This window comes from Aquarana catesbeiana, linkage group LG06 (genome assembly GCF_042186555.1).
Source record: "Aquarana catesbeiana isolate 2022-GZ linkage group LG06, ASM4218655v1, whole genome shotgun sequence".
Lineage (NCBI taxonomy): Eukaryota > Metazoa > Chordata > Amphibia > Anura > Ranidae > Aquarana > Aquarana catesbeiana.
The window spans coordinates 261353798-261372073 of record NC_133329.1 but is presented as its reverse complement, the minus strand read 5'-3'; the positions used below and the strand labels follow the sequence as shown (position 1 = coordinate 261372073).

The 18276-nt window shown below is 45.0% G+C and overlaps 1 protein-coding gene across 3 annotated transcripts in view; it reads left to right on the top strand.

The window, feature by feature from the left end:
* The window catches only part of ORC2 (origin recognition complex subunit 2), a 132910-nt gene that overhangs the window by 53279 nt on the left and 61355 nt on the right, over window positions 1-18276 (top strand). For all 3 annotated transcript variants that reach the window (XM_073633243.1, XM_073633242.1, XM_073633244.1), the window contains 2 exons: window positions 6400-6566; window positions 6723-6821. In XM_073633243.1, coding sequence (XP_073489344.1) covers window positions 6400-6566; window positions 6723-6821 — 266 coding nt within the window. The remainder of the gene's footprint in view (window positions 1-6399; window positions 6567-6722; window positions 6822-18276) is intronic.

The window sequence follows — 18276 nt, the reverse complement described above, 5'->3', positions numbered from 1 at the left end:
GCACAGCCATTGGCTCTTGCTGTTGTCAATCGAATCCAAGGACGCAGGGGGACGGAGCCAAGTCCTGCTGTCTGTGTCAACAGACGCAGCAGGACATGAGAGCGCGGGTGTCCCGTAGGAGAGCGCTTCTCCGACGTGACACTCGAGAAGAGGAGGGGAGTCAGGAGCGCCGCTGAGGGACCGCAGAAGAGGAGGATCGGGGCCACTCTGTGCATAACCAAATGCACAGCGGAGGCAAGTATGACATGTTTGTTTAAAAAAAAAAAAAAAAACTGAACCTTTACAACCCCTTTAGGCCTGGACGTTAAAATAACATTCTAAAAAAGCCAGTAGCTTTGCAGTGAGTTTTTCAAAGTTTTTTTTTTTAAACGTTTTTGCAATAGCATTTTTTGGCGTTTTTATTCCCTTTTTTGCGTTATTTTTTTTTTCAATGGATCAAAAACGTTAAACGCTAGTGAGACGCATTTTTGAGTGTTTATCTGCATTTACCAGCGTTTTTTGACGTTGGAGCAATTTTACAGCTGAAAAACAGCTTAAAAAACTCCTTTTAGGACCCACTAGTTTTTTTTTTTTTTTTTTTTTTTTTTTTTAGCCAATGGACACATAGGATAACATGGTGGGGAGTTTGACTGTAGAAAAAAAATGTCTGAAGCCGAAGACAGCTGCTGTAAAAACGTCCAGTGTTCATGAGGCCTCAATGTCTGTTTTTTGTCAAATGTATTTTTTGCTATTTTTTTTTTTTTTTTTTTAGGTATGCCCAAAACAGCAACACATGACAAAAACAGATGTAAATGACATCAAGTTAAACATCCATATTTTATTCAGTTATCTGATGTAACTGATTCCGTATTCTTTTATTGGACAGTCAGAAGCCACATGAACAGTAGTAAGTCAATGGGCAGCCAGATGTAAATGAATTTGCATCTGCTTACCTCTGAGTCCATTCAGGTCTGGGAAAAAAAAATGGAAAAGGTCTGTGTCCTTTTCTGTTTTTTCTGACCTAAACATGACAGATTGGGGGGGCATGTCCAAGATGGTAATGTGAGCGGCTGCTTCCTGCTCGAGCTCCGCTGGGCTTCTTGCTTTTACCCGAATCCTGACGGCACCTTACCCTGAAAACTGACCCTGCAACACCTGGATGAGGCGCAGATCCTCAGGAGCGCCTGCCAGTAAGGGAAAAAGGCTCCATTTCCCGATGATCGCGGAGGAGCCACCATCTCTTTCCTCTGCCCACGTGGAGACCCATGCCAAACGAAGCTCACACAAAGCCTCCCAAACGGCCCCGATGGAGGCACCTGAATCCCGACTCCAGTGGCTGGCGGAGGTGATGGCGGCTATAGCCACTTGCCAGTCCATGCTCACAGAAAAAATCGAGGCCGTCTAGCTGGATGTGGGTCTACTGGGACAAGACATGAACAAGCTGCGGTCCAGAGTGACGGAGACGGAGCAACGAGCAGGATTCATGAAATGGCTACGGATGCTATACACCAGCCCAAAAGCTAGAATCCTTTCTCTCGGAGGCGTTCGAACTGGGCCGAGGTTCGCAACAGGGGTGCCCCCTTTTCTCCGGGACTGTTTTCCCTTGCACTAGACCCCCTGGCTATATACTACTTAGAGCAGAAGGGAAGGTTTGAGGGATAGAAATAGGCCTGACCAAGGAAAAATTGTCGCTGTATGCGGATGACACCCTGCTATACCTGGCAGATTCCTCATCCTCCCTACAAACACCGTTGTCCCTATTCAACCAATTCGGCCGTTACTCAAGCATACACATTAATTGGGACAAATCCGTTCTGTTTCCCTTGCACCCCTCATTTCCTCGAATTGCGACGCGCATGCTGCTTAAATGGGTAGAGGAATTCAGTTACCTTGGCAGGGCCGGCTCTACCATGGGACCCGGTGGGACCATGGGTCCCGGGCGGCACATTCAGAGGGGCGGCAAACTCCCGCCTGCTAGCCAGCTCAGTCCGCCTGCTCGCTACTTATTTCACGTTGACCGATCGGGCTTGTGTACTTCATGGTGACTGGAACACACGATGGGGCGGACGCCTCCCATGTCTTGCATCATTTCCGGCTGATGACATCACGTCTGCCACATCGTGTGTTCCAGTGCTACCAGGAAGTTGGAGTACACAAGCCCAATCGGTCCCCTTAAAATAAGCAGCAGAGCGGGGACAGTGTATCTCTCCTCCCCTGTCCACAGAGTCCCTTCTTAGTCCGGACACGACAGCCACTACAGTGGGCATCAGGGCCACTGTTAGAAATTATGGGGCCCCGTACATCCTACCTGACGGGACCACCTTCGATTTGGTGGCAAGCGATGTGGCAAGGACGCATCTGCTGGCAAGTGACACACTGCATCCGCGGACAAGTGACGTGGCAAGTGACAAGCTGCATCTGGTGGCAGTAGACGGTGGCAAGTGACACACTGCATCTGCTGACAAGTGACGTGGCAAGTGACACACTGCATCCTCTGAAAAGTGACGTGACAAGTTGCATCTGGTGGCAGGAGACAGTGGCAAGCGACATGCTGCAGACAAGTGACGTGGCAAGTGACACACTGCATCTGCTGACAAGTGATGTGGCAAGTGACACACTGCATCTGCTGACAAGTGACACAAATGTGCTGACAAGTGACGTGGCAAGTGACACGCATCTGCTGACAAGTGACAGTCTGCATCTGCTGACAAGTGACTTGGCTAGTAACAAGCTGCATCTGGTGGCAGGAGACAGTGGCTAGTGACACGCTAACGGCTGCCACTGATTCTGCATTATGGTGAGTTGAACAATTTAATTTTATATTATAATGTAATAATAGAAATAATGTGCTTCAAACATCCTGACACCATGCTGCCGGGATGATTGAAGCGCCAACACTAGATGTTTGGAGTAAAGTGGGCCGATCTGGATGAAGTTCATGGCCATATTTTTGTCCCAGTCCAGCCCTGGGCAGAGCACTCGCTGCCATACCCACACAGTGCACAGTGGACAGTCTGTCTGAACCCACCACCACCACCACCGCTGCCTCTGACTGAACCCCCCTCCCCACCACCACATCTGCCTCTGACTAAACCCCCCCACCACCACCATCACTGCTGCCTCTGTCTGAACCCCCCCCCCCCCACCACCTCCTCTGTTCGAACCCCTGTTACCACCACAGCTCCATTGGACAGAATCCCCTACCACCACCACCACTGTTGCATGCAAATCTGATTTTCTGATAGTTAATTTTAGCTTTAATTGTCATGATATAAATAATGGATAGGGGGGCCTTTTGGTGGGAGTGATTTTTTTTTTTATTTTTTTGGGGGGGGGCAGCATTTCATTCTTGGTCCCAGGCAGCACAATGTCTTGGGCTGGCCCTGTACCTAGGCATTAATATTAGCAGCAAAACAGAAGAATATGTGGAAAACAATATACAACCTCTTATGACACAACTGGCGGCCAAATGTGCAGTGTGGCGTTCACTCCCCCTAACACCAGTAGGCAGGGTCAACCTGTTGAAAATCGTCTACTTGCCAAAGTACTTGTATTTCTTTAGGAATACTCCGAAACATCCCCAAGAACTTTTTTAGGAGACTGTATTGATTGCTGATCTCCTTTGTGTGGGCTGGGAGACCCCCCAGAGTGGAAAAGCAGATACTGTATCTCCCTATGTCGGGAGGAGGACTGGCGCTCCCAAACTTCCAACTATATTATTGGGCAGCCATCCTTGTCACAGTACAGTGGTGGTTCTCCCAGCCCAAACAGAATCCAGCTACTACATTGGAAGCGGCTATTCTGCGCTTCTATGCAGCCTTGAGCAACCTGGTAATCAAAGGCCTGAGAGCCAGTCCTCTTATGACATCCCTCATGAGGACCACGGTGAGGGTCTGGCAGGAGGCTAGGGTGGTTTATAGGTGGTCTAACCGTATCTCCCCCCACATTACCCTATGCTACCACATTTAAATAGTATCCCAGACCCTTCCCTGTGGTCCAAAAAGGGGATCACCGCTATGAAGCACATAGTACTTGACGACAAACTCGTGACTTTCCAGGAATTAAAACAACTTTACTTAATCCCGATCTCTTTTAAGTTCAGATATTGGCAGTTGAGACATGCCTTCGGGGCTCAATTTACTGAACCCTTGACCCTAGAGTCAGACTCTATCGAGCGCCTCCTGATCTCCAATGTAATGGGGAAGCTTCTCTCCTACCTGTATTTATACCTCACAGTAGCATATGGCACCAAACTAACTAGATCCTGGGATAAATGGAGGGCTGATACTCCATCCCTGGGAGAGGAAGAATGGAAAGAGTGCCTCTCCACGTATATTGCCTCCATGATTGCAGCTAAAGACAGATTTGCACAATTTAAGTTCCTACACAGGGCCTACTACACCCCACAGAAACTGGCTCACATTTACCCTTAACGGGACTCAAACTGTCAAAGATGCAAACAAGAGGTGGGAATATTCTGGCACATGGTCTGGTCCTGTCCCAAATTCCAACCCTATTGGGCAGCTGTGGCCTCCACACTGAGTGAAAATAAGTGGGACAAAGGTGCAGGTGGACCCACAGATTCTACTACTAAGCCATATGGAAGACATAGGGAATAGATATTGTAAACCGTGTCTGACCTGGAAGTCAGAGGAACCCCCTATACACGCTTCTTGGCAAAGCTCGGTAAACTCGGTGCTGCCCCTGTACTGACTCGCAGATGAGAGCAGACAAGGTCCGGGGAAGTTTGATAAAGTATGGTCCACATGAATAGAGGCTTGTGGCTAATACCTGCCCCGCCCCCCCCCCCCAAGAGTTCTGATGGATGAATCATTCACTGGTTGTCTTTCCTCCCCCCCCCCTCCCCCTTTTTCACGCTGTCTTACTTGACTGCTATGTTTCAAGGTAAACAAGATGTTATAGTGATAATGGTTGGGTATACTTACCAAAGATGGATAGGGGTCTGACACACTTGAAACTGTCAGACGGGAGGTAACTCCCTGTAGCTGATTGAACTATTGATGCCTAAACCTGAATGCTACTGTAATACTAAATAATGAATGTACTGTAATGCTGAATTGTCTAATAAACTTCTCTGTTTAAAAAAAAAAAAAATGACAGATTGGATCTTGCGTGCGTTTACATCAGACTACCTCCAATGTGGCTCCAGCTTTCAAATGAAGCGAAACACTGAACAGGCATGAATGTAACAAAAATGATATCCATTCCGCTCCTGATTCACCAGGGGAGATCTGTTCACCAAACCCCTTGCTTCATAACCTTGATGTTGCCTGTGTGAAGGGGGGGAATAATGCTAAAGAACAAACTAGTTAAGATGGTATAGTGATGATGCAAGCAAGCACGCATTTGTACAAATTTGCAAGCTATGCATGCAGAAATTCTAACTTGCAGTTTTGGAGTGTTTTAATTTCCTTTTAGTTCTACTCTAATGAATTATGTGGCTAATTTTATTAAAGCAACTTTGATGATCTTCACAAAAAAAAAAAATCAAACTTAAAGCGACCTTGTCTTTACAAAGTCAAAAAAAGAGACACCGCATGTAAAAGGAAATGCTATATGCTTGCCTTTTCAGCAGCCTGTATGTTAAAACTCCACCATGTTTCATGGCAGCAGCAAGTATTCAACAGTTCCATGTGTGTATACCTGCTTCCCTTTACTGTATGTTGTGGCTCTTCCTGATATCTTGTAGGGACAGGGCCTTTTGAAAGAATTAGAAATGCGGTGGAAGATGCATATTGCCATGTATGTACCTCCTTAATAACACAGGCTCTTGTGCACATGAAATGCAGGTAGCCATACGCCACTTCTGGTTGTGCAGGAACACTCATGGTCTTGGCATGGGGGCGCATGATCAAAGAGCCTATAAATGTTTAACCTGCATTTTATTTCATAATTTTCCTTCAGTACAATTGGCAAATAAACTGAACTGCTTTTGTTTCCTGCTTCCTTGGTTCTTTAAAGGGGGCCTATGCAATGGCATTGTAATTATTTTTTTTTAAGTTCTTTTAAATTATTTTCATGTTTTGTTTTGCAAATGAACTATTATAACCTCTTAAAAAAATGTAATACAGGATACCCCTATGGCACTGGATTAATGGAGCATTATACATTTTCTAGAGAGCACAGCAGAGGTGTGCTGCTTTCAGGCTTCATCTCTAATTGAAACTGGATGTAGTCATTTGTACACAGAGGAGTTGGGAAGTATCATTGCTTTGAATCACACCATTGTATGTGTTTGTTTAATGTCATGCCAAGTCTTGCTTGTTGGTATAATTAACTGAACCTCTAGATTTCAACCTGGCATCTGCATAGCCTAACTGGACATGACAGCTGTAAGTATATGCCCAAGCTAAATAACACATGCATAGCCATCTTTAGCATTTTTTTTCCTTCTTACAGCACCAAATTTAAGGTCGGACAGTGAGAGTGATTATTCTGCCTCTGATTCTGATGAAGAGATGGAAGAAAAGCCAGCCACTGCTAAAACACCAAGCAAAGGATCACAAACGCCAAGCAAAGGGTCTCAGACTCCTGGGAAAACACCTTCCAAAAAAGGAAAGAATAAAGTACGTTTTATTTTTAAGCTGTGAGCCTGCATTAAAAATTTAAAAATTGTATTTTGCCTTGCTTGCAGGATTTTAGTGGTTTAAGTGACATACATAATTGCTGTATCCAAAGCTTTGTGACCTGTAAAACAATCTTGCATTTTTTTTCATTAACAGAGCAACTTGGTGGAAGAGTACTTTGAAGCTCACAGCAGTTCCAAGGTCCTCACTTCGGATAGGACATTGCAAAAGCTCCAGACTCCAAAGCTAGACCAGGTATAAATCTAATTTACTCTAAAAGTGAGGACATACAAAACAGAGTAGTTTTTCATAAAACATGGTCCATATACAGTACAGGTGGATGTTATTATTGAACTATTAAAACCATTAAAGTGCATGTAAACCCCCAATTTTTTTTTGATGTCTTAATGTAGAGTATAATATTTCCTATCATTTGAGCCCAGTCTTGCCACAAAGAGTTAATCCAGCTCTGAGCAATCCTCTTTTATTGTTCAGTGAGATAAAACTTGACAAACAGAGAAAAACTTTGTTAAATCCTCCCCCTTGCTGTGAGTGACAGGTGATTTACATATCTCGTGCACTAGCCTAAGACATGCATTATTTTTTAATTCCCACCCCCACTCCTTTCTTCAGCAGCTCTGCAAGGATTGGCTGTTCCACACCTCAGCATGATTTGACATGCTGAAGTCACGTGGTTACTTTCCTGTCTTTTCACTGGATGTTGGAGATCACAGCAGAAGTTCAGTGTAAGAAATACACAGGAGAAAATGCATATTGACAAGGGGAGTGTAGAGGTGGGCGGGGAGTCTACTGACATCACGACTCCACCCACCGAGCTCCAGAAAACAGACCCACCCATAGAATCTGCAGTTTTTCAGGTCTCATAACAGACAGAGGGGAGACATTTGACAGGTAAAGATACATGCAGGAGGCATGTATATTCTTATAGATAACCCCTATGGCAGTTGTTTAGAAAGGATGACATTGGGTTCACATCCACTTTAAGTTTTTCTCTGTGCAGAAACTTAAAATCCTATCACTGGTTTTACCTACAAACCTGTAACTGTGTCAAACTCATGCTATTGTGGCTTCTTCAATTGAACTAGATTTTAGTGCAGTCATATAAATACATTTAACGGCAAAACTTTTTAATTTTTTATTCAGGATGAAATGGGGAGGGTTTAGAATACATCAGTTTTTATTGCTGTCTATGCCCCCATTAAAGAGTCACCCTTTTACCTTTCCGTTCTCCTCAAGAGTGAAAGCAAATCCTAAATTTTGGTTTGTCACCCAAACAGGGATAGAGGAGGAATATTCAAGTTGAGATAATAGTTTTGGTGAGACTAGTAAGTCCCTTGCTTTTGGACGGAGTTCCTCTCACTACCTGTTTTGGTTATGGGACAGGAAGTGAAGGGAAATCTCCACAATGGTACACAGCTGGTGAAAAGACTGACAGAGGTTATAACCTGCCGTTACTCTATCCAAAATGTAAAAATAGTTTTGCCTTTTAGTTCTCCTTTTTAAATAAGTAACTTTTTTAAACTTTTAGGTCAACATTTTTAAATCTCTATAAACAAAACCCCTATCCCCGCACAGCAGATAACATTTAAGTCTTAAAACCAAACTAATAGGAGCAACTAAATGCTAAGGCTGGGTTCACACACATGCGATGCGGGAACCAGCGCGATTGCCGTGCAGGTTCCTGCATCACATGTCTCTCCCAGGCAGTTCACACTCCCCTATTAAACCGCTGCGGGTGTCAATACAAAGTTAATGACAACCCCAGAACAGATCACAGTTTGAACTGTGAAATGGTGCAGGATTCAGATCGCATAGGTGTGAACACCCATGCAATTTGATTCCAGTACAGACCAATAAAAGGGTCCTGCACCATTTTGGTCTGAACGCGATGCAAATTCAGCCATACTTATCACACAGACATTGCATGTGATCTGCACAGCAATGTGATGTCTGACATCACAATAGTGTGAACCAAGCCTAATAGTGAAATATCAGATCAATGAATAAAGTGTATCAATACACAATCACTACACCTGAGCATATTAATTGGTACAACCCACTACACAACATAAATTGATAAAAATGTGAACCAGCTAATATTAATGGTGACCTACATATGCAGTATACATAAAGAATGCTAGAGCACCTATGGGTATAAGATCACTAATGGTGCATAATAAATGAAGCACAATCAATGTGGTTCAAAAGTAATTTATAACATGTATCAGTCAGTCCTATGTGTCTTTATTTCCAGTGTAATCCTCCCCTAAACTGCATGTGTGGCACGCAGTGAAACACTTCGACCAATTGTGCCTTTTGGGTGTGCTCTCACCTGGAATATTGGACCTCTTAAATTACAGTACGCCATGTAAACCATAAACCCCACATGGGGTTTATCCTCTCTTATTAAGGCTTTCTCCAGGCACAATTCTTAGGACTGTAGTCACACCAGCATCTCAAAGGTTATTCATTCTCCTCCACAGGCTTGGCAACAGTCCTGGCACAGTGCCATCAAAAAATTCACATACAGTAGGTAGATGGATCGCCTATCAAATTCACATATACTGCTCTCTGTGGCTAATACAGACTCTACCCTGCTTCCTCAAACTCCGGTGATTGCTCCTAGCTTGATGACTTCACACTTGTGGCTCTGCCTTGAGCATTTTGCCCTTAGGACTTAATCAGCCACAAGTGTGAGGTCATCGGACTAGGAGCATTCTTGGGAGTTTGAGAGAGAGCAATATATGGGAATTTGATAGGCGATCCATTTACCTGTGTGAGTAAGTTACTGTTTTAATGCAATAAACTTGTATTTTATTGAAAGCACAATGTTGTGTCTTTTGCTAAACCTGTGGAAGAGAAGGAGTAACCCTTAAGAGGCTGGTGTGACTACAGTCCAAAGAATTGTGCCTGGAGGGAGGAGAGATGATTAACCCATGTTGGGTATATGGCTCATGTGACCAGTAATTTATGATGTCCAATATTCCAGGTTAGAGCACACCCACGATTGCTAGAAGTGCTTCACAGTGTGGCACACATGCAGTTGTGGGAAAATTTGCACTGGAGATGAAATGAAAACACACATGACGGATACATGTTCTAAATGACTTTTTAAGGACATTGATTGCAAATCATTCATTATGCACTATTAGTGATCTATTACACATGGGTGCTCTAGCATTTTTATTGAAAATGTGTGGTCACTATTGATAACATACCATTACATCTGCTAAAAGTTTATTCATTAACGGCAAGAAAAGCTCTTTTGTGCACCGCTCTGTACCAGCATGCATTTAGACGGCTCTGCTTTTGAATTCAGTGCTTAGCCATGGCTATCTACTGCCCCACTAGCCACTAATAGCTCCTCCATGACCTGGGTATTTTCATTGGACCAAAGGGTGGGTTTGGCCCAATGTTGGTGATCAGACTTTTTGTTAGAGTTGTAGACATGGGGTCGAGCTGAAACTTTTATAGACAGGGCCTAAACTCCAAGTCGGATAAGACCCTCAGCAGCTAAGTGAAACCCTTGATCAGAGGGGTGGTAGAGAAAGGGGCTATTCTGCCTCAGAGGTAAAACCATGCCATTTGTGGTACCTGTAGGTTATTATTTAAGGTTGAATATCATTTTTATTGAATTTTTTCAAGAAAATAACAACATAAGAAAACCAGTGTTAAAGGGGGAGAGAGTACAGAATAAAGAAAGGGGAAGGGAGGTTAGGATGGGGGAAGGTGGTCCACACCTTCCACTCGTAGTACAAAATAGTATAACTTCATATATACATAAGTGCTTAAAACAGTTTTTCATAGTAAAATATCTCTCAGTGCAGTGCCTCAGGACACTGTCCGGAACTTGTTGCATACAATCAAACTGTCGTATGGGGGAGGGTATGGGGTGAAGGGCAAAACAGGAGATGGGGGAACAAGGGAGGGGAAAAAGGAGGGGGGAACTCAGCAGTATAGGACTTGCAGTGTCCAAGTTACCTATATATTGTGCTATAGGAAGTTGTCAGAAACTTTTTTATTAGAACTAAAAATAACAATAATTATACCAATAAAGACGCCACCTCCCTCCAACATTGTGTAGTATAGGGCCCTAGTCCCTCAAGCAGAGATTCTGTTGAGGAGGAGGTCCGATGAGGAGTGGTGAAGCCAGAGGGACCACAGTAGTTTGAATATTATCCATATTTGCCTGTAGCTCCTTCATTATCATTATGTCATTGAGGGTGTCTATCCATCTGGTAATAGAGGGTATGGTTTCTGTTTTCCAATATAGGGAGATGACATGACTGGCTGCGGATAGGAAGAATTTAAAGAGATTCTTGTGAGATTGGACTGGTCCTGGGAGGATGGATAGAAGAGCCACTAAAGGGGATGGGGTTAGAGAGGCGTCATATACATCACTGTAAATACTGAAAACCTTGTCCCAGAATGGGCGGACCCAGTCACACTCCCACCACACATGAATATATGGACCCCTTCCTCTGTGACAGTGCCAACATATGTCCGAAGTACCTGGATACATCTTGTGTACCGTGACTGGATCTCTGCACCAACGTGATAATAGTTTATAATTCTTCTCCTGTGAGAATCCTGATATGGATGATTTATGTGTGAGTGTGAATGATGTAAACCATTGTTCTGGGGATATCTCTATGCCCAGGTCCCTTGACCACTTTTGTGTGAAATTAGGCAGAGAGTCGCATGTGTGGAGCTGTATGTCTCTATATATCTGGGATAGAGTGTATTTGGGGGTCTGAGAAAGACTACACATATCCTCAAATGTTGTGAGTGGTCCATGGACCTGTCCTGAAAGATGCAGTGTCCTGCTGTGTTGTGTCAGAGATATTATTGAAAGCCGATCGATCTGAGTGGGTGGCCGACTGTCTGGTGTCAGTTGGAATTGACCTGTGGCGGGGTGAACAAACTGTCTGGCTGTAGGCCACTGTTCCCGCATTTATGAGCCACTTTGTCCCCTGGTGAGATAAGTTGGGAGGGATGGGTTGTCAAATAGAGAGGTGAGAGGGCTATGGTCAGTGGATAGGGCGAGTTTGTTGTGTTTGCTATACCATAAGGTGAGCGCTGCTGTTGTCATGGGAGAGATTCTGGTTATTGTGCGAAATTTAACGTTATATCCCCAAAGAAGGGCCCGGAGGTCTACTTGTGCCATGTCTTGCTCTATGATCGTGGATGGTTTGGTTAACGGTCTCGGAAACCATTCAAGGAGTCTCGAGATTATGGCAGAGGTATGGTACAATTGAAAGTCTGGAAGGCCAATGCCTCCTCGAATTTTAGGGGTACATAATTTATGCTCAAGTCTGGAAGAGTGGTGTTGCCATATGAACTTGACCGCTAGGGAGCGAAGCGAGAGGAAGAATGCGCTGGGTAGAAGTGTGGGTAGTGTTTGAAATAAATAGAGAAATTTAGGGAGAATTGTCCATTTTAAGGACTTTCATTCGGCCCCACCATGTAAGCTAGAGATGATGCCAGGATTCTAGTGAACGTCAAGTTTTGGTCAACAGTGGACTGTAATTCAAGGCGTATATGTCCTGTAGGTCTTTAGGGATCTCTGTCCCCAAATACTTAATCGAGCGTGATTGCCAGTGGAAAGGAAATTTTCCCTGAAATAAGGGCTACGTCTTTCGGTGTAAGATATTCAGGGCTTCTGTTTTGGCAATGGGTTTTTTTTTTTTTTTTTTTTTAAAAAGAACATGTTTATTGTCAATAACTTCATATAAGTACGGTGCATATCGTACAGCCACATAAAGAAATAATATACAATGCTTGTAAATCGGCATGACTGACATATAATATGACAAGGTATAGAATCAAGTATAACTTCAAGTGTTGCAAAATTATAATTTCCCCTCTAGACTGTCTTTCTCCATTATCAGGATTGTCAGCGCTAAGTACATCCATTAGTTTGGTACATTAGAGTTATGCAACATGAGATGACTCTATCTCCCCCACTATTTATATGAATCACCACAGCTAATCAATCTGTACAGGTATTAATGTTGTCTATCCACCTATCCCATATCTTGTTGTATTTGGCTGGGCATCCCCTGTGTCTGTACGACACCTTTTTGTATGGCAATGACGCATTTACTTTCCCAACCCAGGCCTGGATAGTAGGAGAGATGGTCCTCATCCAGTGCTTGGCAACTAACTTTCTAGCGCAGAATAAAGTTTCACTAAGGAATGTAGCTAGGAACCTATCCAAGGTGACATTTGGGAGTAACCCCAACAAATAATTTGTGCCCAGTAGTTTTGAATCTGTGGACATGACCACATTAGGTGGAAGAATGAGCACGGGTTACTCGAACATCTTGGGCAACTTGGATTCTGGTTTGGAGAAAATATGGCTATTCTGTGAGGCGTGAGATAAGATTTGTGTATTACATACAGCTGAGTCAGACGTTCAGATATTTTAGGTGAGGTTTTTTTTAACGTTTTCTAATATTTCTTCCCAGTCATCTATTGGGCCTGCATCTTCCTCCCATCTAACTCTCGCTGTATCTATGATTCTTGCCACCGATTTAGTACGCAGTGTGGTGTAGAGAGTGGATATAAGTTTTTCTGGGTTTGACCCTGTAATCACGTCTACTAATGGTAGCATTTGCGGGTTAGGGAATCCATTCGCAAATTGAGTTTGGAGCGCGTGCCTTAACTGCATATAGCTGAATAGCATATGGGAGGGGAGGTCAAACTCCTCACAGTGTTTGAAAGTTTCTTACTCCGAATAAAGTAATGACCTGAAAAAGGAACACTATCCCTCTGGCGGCCCATCCAGTGGCCCCAGGTAGGGATACCAACTCCCCCAACTGGGGGTTGTGCCACAAGGGTGTGTGTGAGTGGAAAAAATTGGCTCCAATCAGCTTGATCGCCCTCTCCCATACGTACTTGTGCTGAAGTAGCAACAAGTTCCGACCGTCTCTTTTCCTCCTTCTGCTCCCACCCCTAAATAGTACTTGTAGAGGGGAATAAGTGTCATTATTCGGCTTCTCGCATATTAAAGTTTGGTATCTGGTTTCATCTATTTTATGTATATAATAAAAGTGTGAGAGCCATGTAATATGTATACAGGTCTGGGAGAGCTGCCCCCCCCCCCCCCCAGGGTATGCATATCCTCCAGTTGAATGTGTCCGCCATAAGGACTGCCGTTAGGTAATTTGCTCGATCCATATGTTGGAGCTCTCGTAACACGTTGTGAATAGGAAGATCAGGTTGGCATTGCTCAGTTTGTGTCGGGGTGAGAATTATGGACCGTCTATTGTCAGGAGCGGAGGTCTTAACAACTTTCTGCCATAACTCCTGAACGTCCACACTTAGACATTGTAGGGTCAGAACGTGTACACCGATGAGTGTTCATTATGGCGGCCAAAGAAAATATTGTATGTAGAAAACTAGGGAATGACACTCACGTTATTCAGCAGACTGGGATGTGCTTCAGACAGGTCGATTCTTCTCTGCATCCCGTTGATCCACCCATGCCAATGCCAGCGCCGGATCCTCAAAGAAATGTACCCGGTCCTCTCCAACTATGCGGAGGCGGGCCGGGAACAACATTGCATATTTTATGTGGTGAGCTCTTAGGCGGCGTTTAACTTCCGAGAACCGTGCGCGTTGCTTTTGGACCTCTGCAGAGAAGTCTGGGAACGCTGAAATGTATCCGGATTGAAAGGGAATATTGCCTTTAACTCTGGCGAGGCGTAGGACCGGATCCCGGTCTCTGAAGTTAAGCAACATCGCTATGAAGGTGCGCGGCGGAGCCCCCTTGGGTGGGCGGTGTGCCGGCATGCGGTGGGCCCGCTCCACCACGAATGTAGCCGAAAAGGCATCCCTGCCTTATGTAGCGATCAGAAGCTGTTAGAGGAAAGTGGCTGGATCTGAGCCCTCAGATCCCTCCGGTAGCCCAATGAAACGAAGATTGGACCTGCGGGTCCGGTTCTCAAGATCAACCTGCTTCTGTGCCAGCTGTTGTAATTGGCGTTGCAGATCTTCTTGAGAATGCTGCAGGGGATATAACGTGTCTTCCGCTCGCCCTATCCTTGTCTCAGCTTTGGTAACTCGCTCCCGGAGTTTAGTCATATCTTGCCTTAACGAGATGTCCACTTTCACCTCCTCTATCTTCGTTGTTAGAGTGGATTGGCACAAAGATATAGCTTCCAGTACTTTCGCTGTGTCGGCTGTCTCATATTCTGTGTGAGAGGCCGCGTGAGCTGCTGGCAAGGTGCCATCTTCCTCCTGAGGGTCCCGCTCCGTCCTCCGGTATCTGTCTAGAGATGAAGAGGCTGTATTGTTCCTCTTTGGTGGAGACATGGTGCGGCAAGTTTACTGTATCAGTTCCCACGATTTTGAGGTAAAAATCAGTATTTTAGGTTACAGGATGTAGATAGAAGGAACTGTCACAAGCGGAGCTTCAGTCACACACGTCCTCTCACATTGCCATCCAGGCCACGCCCCCCTTTTTTGGCAATGTTTAATTTTGAAGTTGCTATGCACTCCGAAGCGGTCAAGCCCCAGTAGAATGGCAGGAATGCTAACTTGCGGCTGAGTGACATAGAGAAGCAAATCATCTGCATAAAGCGATAACTTGCGGGGGTCTGAGGGCGTGGGGATACCGTGAATAGTCATTACTGCGAATGGCTTGGACCAGATGTTCGACAGTGAGCGCAAACAATAACAGGCATCCCTGTCTTGTACCATTTCTTATGCTGAAGGCCTCCGAACACTCACCATTGGCAGCGACATTTGCGGAGGGATTGGAATATAATAACCTTATTTTGGTCAATAGCCGTGGACCTAGGCCTATTTGATGTAGGAATGCCTGTAAGAAGGGCCAGCTTACTATATATCGAATGCTTTCTCGGCGTCGCATGCTAGTAAGCAGGTGGGGATGTTGTGGTGTTTGGCATATGATATGAGGTGTAGGGTTTTCGTAGTGTCCTTCCGCTCTATGTCTTCGAATCTGCCCTTCGGATCTACAGTATGTCAGTATCGAGCACTGCTGGGGTAAAGGAGCTGTGGAAGGCCACTGAAACCCTTTCATTCTAGATATGGGATTAGTGCTATGGAACCATGTTGTAAAGTCTTTGTCTGGGAATGTGTCTGAGCGAAAATGAGTTTCCTGTAATAATAGTATCTGCGTTTTGGCTTTGTGGAAGTGATGTAGTATCTGTCTGCATTTTTTCAGGTGTATTAAATCCTCGACAATTTAGCAAGGATATCTTAAACTCTAAGGCGGACGCCATGATGTGGGAATCGTGGAGTAATGTACTGAATAACTATGAGTCCTGAAGTGAAAAGGCCTAATGTTAGTATGTGGAGCTGAGATGAGATGGGGAGAAGAGGGAAGGTAGGAAAAGAAATGAGGAAAGGATGTATGCACTGGAACGGTAATCTGTATGGTAGAGCTGTGTGCAGGTTGAGTGCAAAGTAGAGTTGGGAAAGGTGTATTAGGGTCCTTTCACACGGGACAGATCCGTGATGATCCGCGTGCTCAGCGGGGATCGCTCCGTGGATCCCCGCTGAGCAGGCAGATGAGTGTGCAGCGACGGACCTGTCAGAGTGCTGCTCTCCCCTATGGGGGATCGGATGATGACAGACCGTAGAGTCTGTCGTCACCCAATCCGATCCGAAAACGGATGGAAAAGTAGGTTTTTCCTCCGTTACACTTTTTCGGATCAGAGCGGGTCGGATGTCAGCGGACATGTCACCGCTGACATCCGACGCTCCAGAGAGGTCTATGGAGGGTCCGTTCAGGTCCACCTAAAAAACTGACAGGCGGACCTGAATGGATCGTTCATGTGAAAGAGGCCTTGGGGAGCAGTACGTTAGTTTGGTGCATTGCATATGACTGAGCATGTTGCCATCTATGAGGAGACTGCTCCCTCTAGTGTCCATTTTGTGGTAAAGGTAATAGGCACTACTGAGTAAAACTAAAATGAATTTCAGATACAGAGGCAGTAAAGACTCTGCTAACCCTATTATGGGGTAGAGCTGGGAGATTTTGAAAAAAAAAAAAAAAAAAAATCTGCGATTTATTTATTTATTTATTTATTTATTTTTTTCCTAAACAAAAAAAACAAACCTGATTCACGATTTGAATCAAGGTGTTTTTTTTTTTTTGTTTTGTTTTTGTTTTGTTTTTTTGTTGTTTTTTGTTGTTATTTTTGTTTGTTTTTTTGTGGACACCGCACCGGTCCTGGGGAGCTGCAGGCAGGAGTTTTTAGGTGAGGCCACGGCTTCGGCCTAGTCCACGGCGTCCGGTCTCGCGGACTAGGCCGAAGCCGTGGCCTCGCCTAAAAACTCCTGCCCGCAGCTCCTCGGGACCGGCGCAGTGAAAAAAAAAAAATCGATTGGCTTAAATTTTGATACGATTTGACCTCTCAACTCGATTCAAGATTTAAATCAATTTTTTCCCCAGCCCTATTGTGGGGAACGCGTTTGGTCTGACCAGGGGTACTCCGTCCCCATCCTATGTATCTAAATATATTAAAACATTTCAAACAGCACTTTGAGCAAACTATATTATTAATTGAGCAAGAGGTGGAATTCACAGGGTCACCTAATATCTAAGTTACAACAGTGCATATGATAACAGATATGTAAGGCAAGTAACTTATAACTTGTGCAAAACATTTAAAACGTAACCCTGAGGACAGCCATAAAAGCCGTCACGACCATCTCTTCCCCTCTTCTGGGGGAATGACCCACTGTGGGGGTCACTCGCCTCTCCCGGGGACCCGGGTGAAAGAGGGGAGAAAAAAAAAGGAAAGAAAAATCAAGTCACAGATGAGTTGAGAAGATTTCACATTAAAAAAATGTATGCAGCAAATGACATCTCTGGGGTAAGCTGGGTTGGGGTTGCAGGGTCCCAGGGATCTGTGGATCCTGTCTATTTCAAGTGGTGTCTCTTTGGGCTTATTCAGAAACTGGTTAAACATAGTGGCAGCCGCCATTGCTAAATCTTTGTTTTCCACTGATTCTGGCAATCCGCGGATGCGGATATTCTTGCGACGGCTTCTGTTCTCATGGTTGTCCAGACCAGAAAACAGTTGTTGGCTTTGGTTAGTGTGTTCTTGCAAAATGTGCTCATGCTCTGAGATTCTGGAGGCTGATTCCTCTACAGTGGTCTCAATATCTTCTATGCTGTGGCCTATGTCTTTACGGAGATCACTGATCTCCCTCCTGTATGATCTCTCCAGCCTGCTAATGTAGGATATAATGTCCTGCTTTGTGGGGAGGGCCTTAATATAGGCCTCCATGTCCCAGCTTTCCCCCTGGCTGTGGTGAAGAGGAGAGGGGCTTCTGGAGTGAGGGGGGCTCCTTGGGTGATAGGGTTCTGGTTCTGAGGACAAGGGGGAGTGAGGGGAGTGTACGGCCTGTACCTTGGAAGCAGTGTGTGCTGCCGCTGAGCGGGTCGCCTCCATCTTGGAAGCCGGCGTGGTCTTGCTGTCCGGGCCCCTTTGCCGGGAAATAACTGCCTATTTACCCGGATTTCTGGTTCCCCGAGGTGCGGGTGGTATTGCTGCAGCCTCTCCTGCTCATAGGGGAGACCGATGGGAACTCCGTCCGCAGTGCTGTGTGCCGTTTCTAGGATGGAAGCGGGAGCCGAGCTGTCAGGTGTCCGTCCTCTCCTTGCGCCAAACCACGCCCCCAGATGTGATTTTAAGAGGAGTACTCAGGT